The 17,830-nt window shown below is 41.8% G+C and overlaps 1 protein-coding gene across 1 annotated transcript in view; it reads right to left on the bottom strand.

Moving 5' to 3' along the window:
• The window catches only part of PTPN12 (protein tyrosine phosphatase non-receptor type 12), a 69,808-nt gene extending 53,888 nt beyond the window's left edge, over window positions 1-15,920 (bottom strand). The window contains exon 1 of the mRNA XM_058022939.1: window positions 15,754-15,920. Coding sequence (XP_057878922.1) covers window positions 15,754-15,852 — 99 coding nt within the window. The 5' untranslated portion in view covers window positions 15,853-15,920. The remainder of the gene's footprint in view (window positions 1-15,753) is intronic.
• Between the last annotated feature and the right edge of the window lie 1,910 nt (window positions 15,921-17,830).

The following is a 17,830-nucleotide window of genomic DNA, read 5'->3' as shown; positions in this document are numbered from 1 at the left end:
GACTGAATGGAAACCACAGGTTTCTTATTCTAAGAAATCCTCAAAAAAAGGAAAAAGCAGCTAAAGTAGATTCTAGGCTTTTCTACCTTGTAGAAAATGGCAAGTTACCACCTTGGATACAATTCTAAGGCATACTTTAGATTTTAAAGAAGTTTCCCTCTAGCTAAAACCACAGATGCACAAACCGCTATTTATCTGCTTCCTTCCATCCTATATTGCAGAAGCTGACAAATGGAATACAGGAAAGACAGGTTTTGATGGTCTACATGATTATAAGATAAGGAGAGAGTGGTTTTTTTCTTTATAACTTTGGGATTCTTTAAGTTTGGTATGAGCTATGCTTCATTAATGCAAGTCTGTTCATTTTCTGGTACAATGAGCTAACACAAGGACAGGGTTTCACTCTCACCCTACAGACATGGGTCAGCTGGTTTATCTTTCTGCACCAGAGGGAATAGTTAATACCAATGACAACAGCTAATCATATATTGAGATTTTCTCTAACTGTTGCATCGAGTTTTAACAATATTTCACAGTTGTATTACACTATTTCACTTAGCTTTTTACTCCAATTCGTCACTTTAATCTTATTTCCTAAACCACCAATCTCCTTTATTGTCATTCCTTCCTCATCTCAGAGCAAATGTTGTCTGTACAGGAACTTGCTAGGGACACTGGCTGCAGCCCACACTTGCCCATCTAGGAACAGGAAAGCTGCTCTTTTCTTGGCTTACACCTAAATTAAAAAAAATTCTGAGCTGTGGTCCAATTCACATTCTAATTCTGGAAAACCAGAACTATTTCAGCAAAGCCACAGAATTAGCAATGTGACTTGGTGAGACACTGTCAGAGGACTCTGGAAGAGCAGCAGCCACTGGATTGGCATCACAAAGCCCCAGTGCCTGCAGAGACCAGAGCCAGGCCTTGTTTGAATGCAAAATGCTGGTGACAGCTCCTGGCACAAGCAGAACTTCTGCCACATTTTTACTGTCTCTTTCACCTCAGTACATTGCTCAGCACACATTAGTCATGGAGAGAGCAGCAGGCTGCCAACCTGCACACAAATAAGCCACAAACACCTTTCCTGCTTCAGGTCACTAAAATACAAAGCAACCTCCACAAACTCCTCATTTTGAACAGCTTCTTCCTAACCTTTACTCTTCTCTGCTGCCTTCTCCATCAAAATGTTGTTTTACCTCCCTCAAGAAACATACACATCATAGCATTTTACTACTGAACTTACATTTCTATTATTTGTAAGTGTAATTAAGTGCCATTTCTCCAATCTCCAAATTTGTGAAACTGCTAGTCACAGCTCTTCAGAAAGACAAAATAAATAGATAAAATACAGGAAAGGAAGAAAGTTGCATTACCAAAATTATTTCCTCCAATCTATCAGAGCCACTCTTGGGAAAAGTTAAATAAGGAAGAAAGGAATTTAAAATTGCACAAAGATAGCAAATATTAAACCAAAGTGGGACATTAAAAAAAAAGAAAAAAGGCAACTGGGAAAAATGAGGCTACACAGCACTACACAGCTTAAAAAGAACAAGTAGCATTGCTGCTTACAGCCACCAAAACTATATGACTTGCTCTTCAGTGTAGAAATAGATGTCCCTTTAGTCAGAAAAAATCCAAACTTGTAAATTCCTGCAGATGTTGAGGATTGCCTATAGCAGGGTTTCTACCTAGAAAACAGGCTATGGATGTTGCATGAAATTTGGACCGGGGAGAAACAATGACCCTTTCCAAATACCAGAATTCCCTACAATTACTACTAAGAGAATTATTTAAGCACAGTTAAATAGGACTCAAAATTTCTCAATCTTATTTTCCCTTAATGGAAGTGGCAGCATTCCAAACCAGATCCATACCTTTAAAAGACCTCAATCCATTTTCAGCACATCAGTTAAATCCAACATCAACTTCTGTATCTGCTGCTGCAGTTTGACTTTAAAGAACAGCAGCATTTTTCTAAAGCAATGCCCTCTTTAATCCTTCCATTGTGACTTCCCTTAAAGGCTACCTTCTTCTCATTCTCATTTCTAGCATTGTGCATCAGTATTCCACGAGGCACCCAGAACAGCTATTAATGCTAATAAGCTCAGACAGGAATACACATTTGTTTTAAAGACACAGTAACTGCATGACAAGTAATAGGATGAGACATACAGGATTGCTAAGTCCTGGCTTTAAAATGCAAAATACAGAAACACATACTCTACAGCCAAAGCAAATTAATTCACAGGAGCAGTGAAGTATCACAATGTCTTCTCAGGATGCAAGTGCTCCTTGTAGCAGCATTCTGGTGAATAGCAGAGGATGTGAGCGTGCTGAAGTGCACCACTTACTAGAGGATTGCATCCTGGCCCCAGTGCAAGCCTCACTGCTGTTCCTCTGAATGCTGACTGCATTCCTTGTACTTATTTCTGAATACTCAAATTAGGCTTTGGTCTCCATGAATCTCTGTAATAACCAAGTTTTGACAACAGCTCAACATTACAGAGGCTCTTTTGAGGAAAGGGATCCATAAGCAATATTACCTGGTCCAATACAAACCCTGAAATGTTATTCCTGGTGAAATGAACAAATCATAACAGGAAAATTCATAAGGGACACTGCATGAACATTCTCACAAAGACCATTTAAACCAGACAATGGTTAAATCTCATTGTCCACAGTCATTAAAAAACCAGTGACTATCAGAGCCAGGTAACATTCATAAATGTAACTTGCTCTTTAAGAGGATAACAAGGTCAATAAAATGTGTGGCTAAACTACTCTGCTCTGAATTCAAAACCAAGATCCAAATAAACCAGCCAGTTCTACTATGACCATTGAATTAAGAAAACAGACAAAACCCCCACACATATACTTTCTTATAACCCAACAGTAATCATGCAATACTCACAAGCTTAAAAGGGTACCAAACTATACTATAGATAATAATTTACCTTCAGTTCATCAAATCCAAGACAACCTGCATGAAGCTAAAGCTTGTTCTGAAGAGCTTCTAGTCTAGGAGTCAGGCAAAGTTGAAGAAGTGTATGAAACTTATTCACATGGTTTTCCACTCATCATGCAATGGCTTCTATCATCCACAACCAGAAAAAAAACCAAAGGTTTAAAAAAAATAAGGAAATCATTTTAGCAGCCCAGGGATAAGTTAGCACAAACAGAAATGAAAAAAAAAATTAGTAAAATCCAATCACAACATAAAGAGAGGAGAATAATTAAAACATTCAAGACAGATCAGAGTTGATACGGCTCAAAAAAGCATGTTGCAATTTGCATAAGGTCTGACAGAAGTACTGTGCCCAGTGGAAAACTACACACTTCATAGGATGATTCAACAACTAGCTGACATAAATACAGAATTCCTGAAGGATATCTTGTTTATATAATGTCCAGAAGCTAGATCAAATAAGCTAAAGGCAAGTCAAAGACAAGAGTATGAGTACAAGAGGAAGCTCACATGAGCAAGCATTTCAGTCTTGTCTTCTACAAAAATTCTTCCCCCATGACCTTCGAGATAACATCCAGAAGCAAGTCAGACAACTTTGTGCAAAATGTTTTGTGAATTTTAAGGGTTTTTCAAGCCTAGCTGGTAAATTAAAAGATTTTAGGTACTTTTCACACAATATGACAATCCTATATCCACTAGCCTGCCAACCACAGGAAGGAGAGGAGGTGGGATCTCCATCCAAAGAGATCTGCAGCTCAGGCAGATGATGTTGGTAAGCTGCTGTGGTGAGTTAACCCTGGCTGGTGCCCACCAAAGCCACTCTACCCCTGTCCTCTGCCACTGGACAGGGGAGAGAAAAATATAACAAAAGGCTCATGAGTTGAGATAAGGACAGGGAGAGGTCACTCACTGACAGCCAACATGGCAAAACACAATTGACTTTGAATTTACCTGAATTTATTGCCAACAAATAATGAAAGGTAAAGCAAATATTAAAAACAAGCAAAACAACCCAAAACCTTCCTCCAACCCTCCCTCCTTCCCGGGGTCTACATCCTCCTCCCAAGCAGAGCAGGGAGATGGGGAATGGGAGTGACAATTAGTTCATTACATGTTTTTCTTCTGCCACTGCTCAGGGAGATGAGTCCCTCTCCTGCTCCAGCATGGGACCCCTCCCACAGGAGAGTTCTCCAGAAACATCTCCAGCGTGACCCTCTCAGCTGTCACCAATAAACACCAGATTCCAGTACCACACTAAACAGAACCTGTTAGCAGGGGAAGGAGGGGCAAAACAACCCCAAGATAATAAGTAAATATTGTCTGCTTTGTTAACATGTTTCTTATTCAGGTGTTCCATGCAAACTATTTCATCTACACCATCAGTACACAATATGGAAAGTCCTGACTTCAGCATCAAGTTCTGGGGGTGTTAAAGTGGTAAGTAATACAACAGCCCCATAAAAAATAAACCACATGGCACTCAAAGAATAGAAGAAACTAATTTTTGCATTTACTTACAAAAGCCAATTCCAGTGCCTCCCTGACGTGCCCTACAAGATCCTCTACCTAGCAAAAAATCACAGTTTGAGTTTTAGCTCAAAACTTAGTTAGAAATAGAAATAAATAAGTCTCTAGAAATAAATAAATTCTTTACCTACTTATATCCCTTCACCGAATTCCCTTGTTACTTCACTGCTGCTTTTCTCACTTCTAAACATATCCTGACCTCAGATACAATTTATATATCTGGAAGTTATCTTTCTCTGTAAGAGCTAAAGACATCATAATTGAGATTTTTTTATACCCACATACTTTCATTGGATGATCATATCATTGTACTGCATCAGACAGAATATTTTTTCTATGAATCCAGGAAGGGAAGCCCATTATGTATGCTGTAAGGCTGGAGAAACAGGATGCTGGCCTCATTTTCACAGGATCACCAATTTAAACAGTGCTAATGCTTTCTAAATTGCCATGCCAGAAAGACATGTTGCTAAAGCTTTGCACCAAAAGTACTGCAGTGTTTGATCATGCATAAGGTACAAATGCAAGCTCACGTTCAGGATAATCCATATCAGAATTAGTTATGGAATTAGCTAGCATTTTAGAAAGAAATATTCTTTCCCTTCAGGAAATCACACTGATTTATGGCAACAGCTTGCTGACTTTGGGATACATACTTGTTTCTTTCAGTGTTATTGGTCTCTCATTTAAATCATTTATCAAGAGGCTCTAGATTTCTGTAATTTGTAAAAAAGACAACTAGGCTTCTCTGCCACAGTTTTACCTGCTCTTTTCAGAACAACAGAAATAGGAAGTTGACATCTCAAACAACTTGCAAGCTGCATTGGTTGCATTTGCAACCACAAAAGGGAAAAGAAATGAAAGCTCTCATTTCATCATCTTAGTCAAAATATTAAGAAAATAGATGGTACCAGTTAAAGAAGCAACTGTAGCAGGGTTATTACAGAATGCCAGGGCAATTTCCACAGCAGTTCTGTAGAATAGCCTCTGGAAAAGTTCTTCTGTTTATAAGGAAAATATAAAAGGTTGTGATAGGGCTTAACCTGCAGCTTAACAACAACTTCTTCCAGAACACTCAGTTTGAAAAGCAGACTCCTGTCCAAAGCTTTAAGTGCCTGTGTAGCACTCGATGCAATTCTGTAGCAAAGAGCTATTAAAGGAAAGAACATATATTCCTCCCTTCTGGGCCTAGTCTTCATGAAGTAGAAATAACAGAAAAACAAAGCATCTATAAAACACCATATTTCTTTACTAAAGTAAATTCCAGTGTGTGCCTACAGTACTTTCCAAATCCTTTCTACCTGCCTAAAACCAGACATTTTTCTCCATTAACATTTTCATATAGTCCCCTATATGTCCATTAACATCACAGTTCTGTTTATGCAATCTCAAAGAAAATGAGTTAAAATTGACTTTACAGTCTAATTTGGTCATAATAAAAACCCACACAGTTTTGTGTAACCACCTAAACTACTAAACTTGACATCTTAGAAGTAACTGTTGAATACTTAGAGTTATCTGGGGACATTCTCATTATCTAAGAGATTATTTCCCTCCTTTAGCAGCTTGTGCAATAGGGGTGCTGCCCTATAGACAATTTATAATTAATTCAATTCTGCAGGAATTCTTAGTTTTCTTGAAGCAGTTCAACTAACCTACATATATCCTTCCCTCCAGAACAGTGTTTCCTTTTCCAGCTTTATTTCGAGCTAAATGTTTCCCCTGAGTATTCCTGCTGGACAACTGTATTCATTTCAATTAACAATTACCTATTGGCTAAAATAATCAGCGTATACAAGAGGGAGTAAGTAAAAATGAAAGCATTCCAGTTGCAATCCTGCTTCCCATGTATGAAGGTAAAGATTCAAGTAGAAAATATAGGAAGAATTAAAACTTATTTTCTACACATGTAAAAACAGTAAAAAAAGAGCTGCAAACATGCAGGACGTGATAAATTTACCACTGAGACATCTCCATGATTAATTTTACTGTCACAGAGCAGCCAGTCATCACTTTCCAACCCAGCCTACCCACAGACTGAGAGCAGTGCACTGTTCCTATCACTTGTTCTTCTGTCTGTCCTGCTTTTTAGATTAATTGATCTCTCAGTTTTGTGCAGTGAAACAGCTAGACAACTAATCCAATAAGAACCTTTGTCTAAGTAGGAAGCTATACCCAACTACCACACGTGCTACCCTCACACTTGAGGAAAAAAAGACACTGTTCCATCCCAGGGTAATGCATTACAGAGTCAAACATAATCAAATAAGAAGTGGAACATTTAGGACAGAGTAGAACACTATTCAGGCTTCTCAAGAGCAGTGCAGTTCCCACAGCAATCAGTCATTTTAACAGGATGCATAATCTACACTGACAAGTCCTCTGAACACTTGGACAGGAAACCCATGAAACATCCTTTCAGTTTGGAACCAAGTTGTTCAAAGATAGCTGTGTCCTCCAAGAACTACCAGGAGAATTAAAAAATGCCATACTCTCATAAGGGAAGACAAAATGTATTTTAAAATGCAATCAACAATGGAAAACAATATGAAAATTCTGGAACAGGCCCCTGAGATTCTCAAATGTGACAAATAGCTGAAAATCATGCCAGTAAGTCCAGGAAAAATGTGCATGAACCAGAACCTAGAACTAGTCTAGCTCAGCACAAGAAATTCATTTCTCATCCATGATATTGACCCTAAAGCAAATAAGAAGACAGCAAGGACAGCAACACCAGCAGAGGTGCTGAGTGCTCAATATCAATAAAAGCAGGACCATAAGACATCACTCATCACCACATTCCTTTCAGCCTCTCTTTGGCCGTATTAGCTGCCCAGAGGGACAAGCCTTGCCAGCTGAAAGATGGTCATTTACCTCTCCAGACCCCCAAAAACCCCACTCTTCCACTGATCCACATAAAAGCTGTTCTTCTAGCGGTCAAAAGGGTCCAAAACATCTGTGTGTTTTCAGAAGAAAAACAAAAAGCAGATGTCACCCACATGAGGCAGCAAGAATAAAGACAGCAGGACAAATGCCGCAAGATGGAAAATTGTTTAAGAGGACACCACTCTACTCTGACCTTAGAAAAACAAACTCAGCTACACCTTACGAGACTACATAAAAAGGAAGTTAATGCCAAAAAGTTTGTTTTAAAATGACAACTTCAGTGTCATAACTAAATGAAAGAGGTTAAAGTAGTACATGCATTCTTTAAAGCAATATGGTTTTAACTAAGCTAACTTCCCCTCAGAGGCTGGTGCTTTCCAAACCATGACTTTAGATACCAAAAATCATAGCAAAGATCAGGCAATTAAAACAAATAAATTTCAATAATGTTTAGGAATCAAGGCCTGCTCTCCAACATGTAAAGCATGAAGCATATAGACCTTCTGCCAAAAAGGAAGGAACACAAGTTAGATGGATATCTTCATGTGTTAAGATTTCTCCAAATCACAGCAAATTAAAAATAGCACAATCCAACCAATCCATACAGCACTTAAAACTTTCAGTCTGCTCATTCTGTTGCCCTTGGCCCATTCCTAACACTAGGCAACTCAACTCTTTCTGCAGAACTAAGGGAGCTCAGAAGTAAAATTAATATAGAAAATGAACTGTCAGAAGCATTATGGTAGGATTTCCTTCAAAATTATTGATGCTTCCTTACAGAAACCTGAATGAATGAATGCAACACATTTCTTTATTTGCTTTGTTCCTAATGACATGTGTAGCCCATGAGGCAACATCATTCATAGCTTCAGTCATCTTGTAACAGGCAGATATTTTCCCCCATTGAAATAACTGCCTTGCTACTTTTAAGAGCTGATAACTAAATTCTTCTAGGTTTTACTTTCACAAGACACTTCCATTAGGACAATATTGTCTTGAAGTCTTCTCATAAATTAACACCAATAAAATTGCCTTTTAACGAAATTAAAAGTATTGGCTTGTAGGAGGACAAATAGGAGCAAAAATTAGGTCAGCTAAACTAGGTCATCCATTTATACCTCTATTTATCTGGTACCTTTTGGGAAACATTTTTCTCTACTTGATCTTTTTAGCTGTGTAAGATTTTTTTCATTCTAAAGTTGATGACAAAAGAGCAGCTAGAACAAGGCCCTCAGGGACACAGGTAGTAACCTTCCTATGCAAACCTCAATGACTGAAACATCCTGACATTCAGAGATACTTTAAACAAGTTTCCAACCCAGAATGACAGCCCGAAAGTCTGCCAGTCCTGACTCTGCTCTTCTGCTCTCCTAACTTTTCCCTTACCTCACTGCACTCTCAGCTTCCCTAGTAAAGCTACTGGCTTTGCACTCATTGTCTCACCAATACTGGGTCTGAACAATCTGGTTTCCTTTAGGTGCAGAGGGACTCCAGACACAGCTCCAACAATACAGCTGCTCTCTGTGCCCCAGGTTCCAGATCCAAAACTCCACAGCCACACCAGAGTGCTCACTTTTCATAAACACATTCTGATTGCTCAAATTTGAACAAATAATTCATGAGTTAAGTTTATATTAGCAAGGGTTTTTTTTGTCAGATGAAGTAGGAAACCAAAGAGCTTAATCTCTCTGCAACATTCACGTGCTAGTTAAAAGAAACAGAAATGCAGGTCCATGCTTCATTTCAGGCAAACACACACAGCTGAGTTATCCAAGCTTGTGCTGGCATAACCACAGCAATTGTGGAGTACAACAGCTTGAGGAAAACACCAGGATACAAACAATGCACTTCCTAATGGCACAGAGCTCCTGCTCTACCCAATTCACTTGTGCTTTACTCAGTTCCTTATCTGACCTTTAACACTGATGCCTCTCCCTAACTGAAGGGCTGTTATACAAGACCAAGGAAAAAACCATCATCTACCATCTGATTTCAGTTCTAGAAATGCATACCCAAGGTACTCCACAGTTACATGTTTCCCCAACACTAAGAAGAAATGCATTTCTATTTTCCCTATGCCAAAAAGTCCTTTGTACTAAGCATACTATAGTCAAACTGTAGCAGCACATAATGGAAAATCCACAAATCTTAAATAGTAACAGAGAAGAAAATAGAACATAATTTCTGTTTATTACAAACTAACAGCTTAAAGAGATTAATAAAGAAGCCTCAGACTTCTGTTGCACTCGTGATCAACAAATGTATACACATTAGATAATCTGAATATCTGCTTACCCTTCCCCTGCTTGCAGAGCTGATAACTTAGCTATAACAGCACCAAGAAAAACAACCTGAACCTACTGCAATTCTAAAGTAAATTACATGCAATCCAAACCAAGAAATACATACTATAGATCAGTGACACATATGCAGAGTACTACACTGACTTACAACCATGCTTATACAAATACATAAGCATGTACATGGAGCTACAGAACTATAGATTAGGGTCTAAGGTTGATGAATTATGGTCACATGAGACATATCCATATATAGGTATCTACTGATATGTATCTATCTACATAGATATATAACTTAATACAGCAAAAGGTGCTGCAGAATTGAGGTAAGAATAAAAACAAAGTATGTATTTGACATGCTATTTAAATTATTTGGATTGCATGTAGTATGCCATGAGGTGCAAGGTCAACACTACCATTTGCTCCTCCTGAACAATTCTTTAATATTCTGCAAAATCCATACCCAAACCTTTATTCCATGAGAACAGTAGAATTATACACTGCTGTCTTTCGAAAATGAGCAAACAGAACTTATTACCACACAAGCTATTTGACACAACCCAGAGCATTGCCTAACTGACTGGGTTTAGTTTCATGTGCTGAAAGAACAGCAATTTTAGGCAGAGCTTGCAAGTTCTTACACCCCAGGGTCACTACAGCAGCCTTGTGGCTGTGTTCAACCACCTCTGTGAAAATTCAGAATGGCATCTTTGAAGCAACAGAAACAGCACTCATTTCCTCAGAAGGGGACAAAGGAGCTGAATATTAAAACTGAATAATTGTTCATGCAAAACTGTATTTTCATATAACATGGAAGGAACAGTATTTCACAAAATTTCAGAAGCCTCTAAAGTCTGGGCTTACTGAAATGACTACACAGTGACATTGCTCCAACCAGCTTTGGTCCATGTAAAAGAAGCTTTATGAATGGCCTTGATGACTACAGCCACACACAATGGAGTCATGTGCTGGGGTGTGCCCCCACAGACAAATTAACAGCATCTAGCTGAAATATGTCAAAAAAAACTTTACAAATACATTTACCAGCAAATTTAAGCATAATATGAAAGGTGACTACTAACAGATCCATTCTTTAACCCTGAAATGATAAAAATGCACAAGGCATATCTGAAGTGACAGCTGCCTCTGACCTATTAACTGATTGCTAAGAGCAGAGTTCCTTATCACTGATCAGCTGTACAGCACACTCAGGGGTCATTTTCTCCAAGGCAATTACCCCTTCTGTCACTCTCTAGGGAAAAGAAGTGCCACAAACAGATTTTTCAAAAGAACCCAATTTACAAGAATTCCATGTAAAACTCTGCTTACACCAATTAAATCTTGGATTTGAAGTTCCAAGAAACAGTTTACCATGTAGTTGATTCTACCAAAGAATTTTTCCCAGTTTAACCTTTACAGATACAAATATCTCTTGAAAAGACAGCATGTATTTTATAACACATATGACAAAGCATTAGTTTTTCTAACAATATATTACAAGCACCAAACTCATTAAATAGATACTAGAAAACATCACTTTCAAAAATGTCTATACGATGAGATCTTAAACTGCAGAGACAGTAAAAAAAAAATAAACAAATGTTTTATAAGTTTCCAGATTATATGCCTGTCTTATAAATTTGAAAAGTATCTTCACAGATACTCAAGAGGTGCACTAATAGCATTTGAATCAGCAAGGCTTATGCAAATGCACCTTAATACACAGAGAACCTTCAAGAGGGGCATTTCTGAAGTGCTACAGTTGAATAGGTATTTCTGGTACCCCTAATGCTGCTCCAGAACCAGAACAAAATCTATGTCATGACTGGCATCAGTATGTGGACTTTCACTATGTTTCTTAGTAGATTTAATCAGTGATTTAGTATAGTGTAGACTGTTCATTCATTTTAAGCAGTCTTTAGGCACTTCAGAAATTGTGCTTTTTCCTAAGAAAACTGACCAAAAAACAAAACAAAGACAAAAGCCTTTAAAAAATGTACAAAGCAAGTTTTATAACATCTGGTGTAGCACTTCCTAAGAGCAGCTACATTTTATCCTTACAAGTCAAGCACATTCCATCTCCCATTTTTAAAAATAGCATTTTCACAAAACAATCAGTTAGAAGTGCTTAAATATAAAAATGTCAAAACCCAAACCAACGAGATGTAAAAGGCATAGAAACTAGCTTTTTACCTGTTTCAAACCATTCAAATTCCCTTTCATACTTCAGAAAACAGCAACTTGAGTACTTTACTGTTTCCAAAACTAAAAGTTTCATTTTAGACAGACTGAACAGAACACAGACACACAATATTCAGTTGAGTTAGTTACCTGAGCCCTCTTGAATGAAAGGTACAGAGATCTCTGACAAGGTGTAACAAAGTTGTTAAAAAAATTATTATTATTTAGACTGATTATCTAAGACAAGACTATTTTGACACCACTTCCTCAAAACATCAGCTGAGGATCCCCTACACAGTATCCATCACAAAAAAAAAAAATTCTCAGCCACACACAGTATTCCATGACAACAGATTAGCCAGATATATAACTCAGAAGATGAAGCAAGACTGTCATATACTACAAAGCAATTGAAACATCTGATTTTTGAAGGTAAAACTTCACACTATTCATATTTCACTTCTCCTATAACAATGGCAGTCTACATCAAACAAGAGAAATGAGTGTCAGGATGCTTCTGTCATGATTATAACATAAGAAAACAAAAATGTTTTTAATCGTGGGTAGATTAAAATTTAAAATAAATCAGCAAATAATATTTATCAAGATCTTTCTAAATTCTAGAGTAGCTGGTTTCTGTTCTTCCATATGGAACTTTGACTTCCAACCTTTGCTTGATGTAATACACATGTTCATTACAAAAAAATCAGAACCTAGACCATGCTGGTCGTATTCATACAGCATGAAACACCAAGAGGAAGCAATCTGTACTTATTACCTTCTACCCAAATAGCAACGTCAGCAAAAACCCAGGAAAAAATAGACTCCTGGGTGTAGTACAACCATGGTAGCAAAGTCCTAACCTGTATTATTTTAGGAAAAAGCCCACTTGCCCCATGTCCACATACACATGATTACTGGCAAGGCTTACACACACGTCTGTCCTGTTTTCAAACTATCCACTTCATTTAACCCTAACTGTGCACACCCAGAGTACTGAAGTGATCCACTAATAAGTCCTGCTTACTTCCTAGTGCAAATTAATTAACTGCATTTGATTTCCAGTAACAAACCTGCCACTGGTGCCCAGATCATAGGGTTTATCTTGCTGTTGGGGGCAGGTGGGGAGGCACTGCTGGAGTGGGTAATAATCAACTTTCCACCTTCCAAGAGGAAGTTGTTTCCAGCTATACCAATGGCATTATTAAATTGCAGCCTTAGTCATCTACACTCTGGACTTTCAATAGCAATCAGCCAGGCTTATCAGCCTAACTGTGCACACCTTTAGGTTCTCTGCCCTCTCCTCCAGCACTCCTGGGCACCCAGCATGTCCCTTCAGTTCATTCACTCAGGCCTATGTACAAACCTCTAAGCCTATTACTCAACTATTGCCTATTATTCCAAGGCAATAAAGACCTAAGAGTAAAGAATTGTTTTCATTTGCATTCACCCACTATTCCATTCATATTTTAGATTACATTTTGACTTGGAAATGAAGCGATGAGTAACAGCAATTCCTATTCCACAAACCTGCCACTATTTAACAGCCACAGAACATCCTGCGCTTAAATGAGATAACACAACTTCCTCCTCACCCCTCAAAAAATATCTACTCATGCTTTAACTGAACAGAATACTGAAACTTAAATCCCCTTTACCTCTCTTTCCTTCTTCCTCTTCCATCATTTCAAAGAAGACCTAGGCACAGCTCTATTAAGACAGCCAAATACACCCCAAAACACATACTCCAAAAATTCCAAAATACCCCAGTACATTCAGAGTGAAAAAAACCCCTTAAAAATCAGCAATTATAATTCTTGTCATCACACTAATCTATGTCTGCTTTATTACATAAAGATGAGTGAATATTAGAACTGAAGATCCTAATTTCCTGGTTTCCTTTAATTTCCAATACAAAAATCAAATATGAAAGTTTGAAATACAATGTGTTAAAGGATAAAATTTTCAACAATTCTCCCCAAAACATTCAACGCTCTTTCAGGTAATGCATCTTTCTCCAGAAATGTCCTGCCTATTAGTTCCTATAAATCCTATTTTCCCATTTTTACCCATATTCTCTTTTCTTGCTGCTACAGGAAAGCAATGGGAAAACTCACTGTCTATGCTGTTGAAAGCCACAAAAACAACATGATGTCAAATAGAGAAATTGAAACAAAAGCTATTTTTCCATACAGGGGTGCCACTGCTTCAAAGAAAGGATGATAAAAAGATCAATTATATATCATTTGACTACAACAAAGCTAAAACATCAGGATAATTATCAGATATGAAATGGTAGAGGTGGATTAGGAGATCTAGAACAAAGTGCTTAACACATAGAGATTATTAAAATGTCCCTCATTTTGCAGTAGCCTAGGCCAGCCTTTTTGTAAAGTATATATAATTTACATGAACAAGACAGGCTCATCATACAAGGCAAGATGTCAATTCGTGTTAAATAGCAATTCTATTACTAAAACTACGACTTAATGAAAAGCTTCTGTCAAATTCTGCAACCTTTAAGCTCTCATGTGAAGATTTAAAAGGCTCCTATCGCTCCAATGGCGTTCTTCACTTCACACTCCTCTCTTCCTTTCCCACACGCTCAGATGTTTCAGCAGCATACTTTCAGCATTTGCAAAATCCTGCCCAAAGAGCGTGGCCGATTTCCCACGGGCTCGCTCCCCACCCTGGATGAACTCGCCACTTCCCAAAGTCCGCTTCCTCTTCCAGCCCTGGAGCTGCCAGCGCTCCCAACGCCCCTCGCCTTGCGCAACATCCGCGGCCTCCTCCCCACATTTCGGACAATCTCCATGCGACGCTTACATTGAGATATTTTTGGGGGGCTTTTTGTTTTTGTTTTTTTTTTTTTTTTTTTTTGTTGTTCCCAGAGCACTAGCACAGACTGACAGCTTAAAGGGCTAACGATGCGCTTTTAATCCCAAAGAGCCACGCATAATAAAACGAGCTACAAAGACAGATACGGAGGGCACCGACCCGCTGTCCTTCAGCTCCTCTGCATTTTGATATTAAGTATTTAAATGATATTGAAAAGTGCCAGCAATATCTGCCCAATCAAAATTATTATTGTTCACAGCTCAGACGACCAATTCAAAAGATAAAACTCCCGATATATTGGAGCAGCCCTATTAAAGAGCTAAAATAAACCAGGAAAAGCACTAATTCTCTGACAGAATTTTTCCCCGAGCGCACACGTTAACCAAAGGCTGACGGTGAACTGATCTGGAAGGAAGAAAGGACGAGGGATACAGGCAGGGCTGCGATGGGGGATGGGAGACGTTAGCGAAGGGAAGATGAATATTCCTCCAAGGACTATCAATACGTTTAACACATCTCCTCGGAAAGAAGAGAAATCTCAAGCAGGCAGCTACAGGGGCAAATCAAAGGGGAAGGAGTGCCCGATTGTCCCCAGCTGCCATCACAGACGGCAGCCCTGCAGAAAAGGGGCTGCCGGGGCGAGGAAGCGCTCGCAGCCCCCCCGCCTCGCCTCCGTCCCCTTTATGTGCTCAGGGAAGCAGCGGGGCTGGCGGACGAGCAGCCTCGCGGTGAATTTTGCAAGAGCCGATGACCACCGGCTGCCCAGGAGCGGGGAAGGGCCGGGGCCGCGGTGACAAACCTCCCGGGGCTGGAGGGCAGGAAGGAGCTGAATCCAGGCGGACACTCTCCCTCCCCCCGCCGAGCTCCGAAGCGGCGCTGGGCGCAGGGAGCCGGCCGAGCCCCGGGGCACACAATAGCCGGTCACCCCCGGGGATGCGAGCCCGCCCGCCCCGGCAGCCCCCGCCGGCGGGGGATGGGGAAGGGGCTGCGGGTCACCCCCCCCGCCCCGGGGGCGGCAGGAGCCCCGCCCGCCCCGCCCGCGCCGCCGCCCCTCACCATGAAGTCGCTGGCGAAGTTGTCCTCCCCATTGTGGTCCGTGTCCTTCATGGCCTGGACTCGCTTAATGAATTTCCTCAGGATCTCCTCCTGGCTCATCCTGCCCCGCCGGCCGCCCTGCGGAGCGGGAGCCCCGGCCGCCCGCCCGCTCTCCGCCCGGAGCCCCGTCCGCCGCACGACCCGTCACCCGGCTGCCTTCCTTCCCCTCCCTGCCTCGCCTCTCCCCCGCCCGGGCCTGCCCGCGGCCTGCTGGCCCCGCTCTAGCTCCGCTCCCGCCCCGCTCACGGCCGCCCGGCCGCCCGCTCCATCCTCCCCTCCCTCCGCCCGACCCTCCCTGGAGCAGCCGACACGGACACGACACGGCCCCTCCTCCTCCCGCCCTGCGCACGCGCGGAGCCCGCCCAGCCCCGCCCTCTCCCCCGTGCCCCGCCCCGACCCGGCAGCGCTCCGCGCTCATTGGCTCTCCCGACAGTCGCCTCGCTCTATTGGCGGTCGCGCACGCCAATCACCGGCCGGCCAGGCTTCGAGCGAGCGCTCTCTAGGCTCCACGCCTCGCCCTCTCCCGCCAGTCCCCCCCCCCCGTTTCCCATGGATGGGACCGCCCGAAGGGAGCCTCATGGAGCGCTGGAAGGGACCACTTGGCGCGCGAGGGGGGGGCTGAGCGGAGCGGAGGGGAGCGCGGTTTCCCCTGGCTGGAGCACAATGGGCGGCGGTGGGTGCCCGCGGCGCCGCGCCGGGAGGCAGCGGCATGTCGGGACATGTAGTCGCGACAGCGCTGCGTCCCGGGGCTGGGGCTCCTGCAGCATCCTACTGAAACGGCCGGATCAGACGGGTCCCTCCGCGGGTGGGAAGCCCGCAGCCATGGGAAGTGCCGGGGGTCCCTGCCGCGGCGGTGCCTAGGCGCGGCGGCGGTGGACGCCGGGCAGCGGGAAGATGGCGGGGCGGGACAGGGGACGGGCGCGGACACCTGGCCGGGGACCGCTCCTCGCGTATTTGTATGTATGTATATTAAGTGTATCTATATGCGTGTGCTTATCTTAATTTTTCATACATATATGTAAGTGTATACTCTTTATGAAGTGTGTATATATATATGTATGTGTGAGCAGATAGATAGATAGATGGTAGATCTACTTAATAAAAGTGTCCGCAGGCGAAGCTGGTTCATGGAAGTGCCGAAGTGCCGCCGGCCGGTGTCTGAGGTGGCTCCGGGCCGGTGCCGGGCGGGGAGAGGGTCCCGCACCCCTCAGCACTGCAGCGAGAGGGCTCAGGCACCCCGTGCCTTCCTATTTTAAACATAGCCTAAAATCTCTGTCTTACGTGGTGTTGGAGGATTCGACAAGGTGCTATTTCGTTCCTGATGTTATATGGAAAAGTTAAACTCCTTCATGTTTGGTGTCCTGATGACATTTATAACTTCTGCTTAAGCAAAGCAATTGTGGAGGTGTGCGTTTGTATAGCCTTATAGCTTAATAAATAATCCAAGTGAAGTTGCTTAAAATGTAGTTTCATTGATGAAGATCTACACAGCCTTGAGTGATGCTGTTGATGCAGCAGAAGTTTGTCACACAGGCAGATGGCAAAGGTCCAAGCTGAGGAGCATACCCCGGCTAAGTCACTCCTGCCCGTTCCCTGTCCCGGGAGCGTGTGGCGCTTGCAGTGCCACCAACACAGCCCCTGTCGGGCAGGACATCAAACCGAACCTGCTCTGGGAGCTCACTCAGCTGCAATATAAGTCCATAGAAAATCAGTGTGTTTTCTCTGTTCATTCCATTCTTTGTTACCAAAGGAAGCCTACAGAAAGCTTGATCCTCCTGTGTTGGTGTAAGATATTAGTGTTTTAGAAGGTTCCCAAATAATACCACTTCCACAGCAGAATGAGTCCAATGGCACGTTACCACCCTCAGCCAAACTCATTGCCCACTAACTCACCATCTTCCTAGTGGAGACAAGTTTTGAGATACAGCGTAGGAGCCTGAACTGTAGCTGCTGATGCATGGACACACATTTCCTTCTCCTGCATCTGTCGCAGACACAGCCATCTCTGGCAGAGGGGTAGGCTGGAAAATTGAGAGGC

The sequence above is a fragment of the Melospiza georgiana genome, chromosome 4 (assembly GCF_028018845.1).
Source record: "Melospiza georgiana isolate bMelGeo1 chromosome 4, bMelGeo1.pri, whole genome shotgun sequence".
NCBI classification, from domain to species: Eukaryota; Metazoa; Chordata; class Aves; order Passeriformes; family Passerellidae; genus Melospiza; species Melospiza georgiana.
Note: the sequence above shows the minus strand (reverse complement) of the source record. Positions and strands in the feature narration are given on the sequence as shown.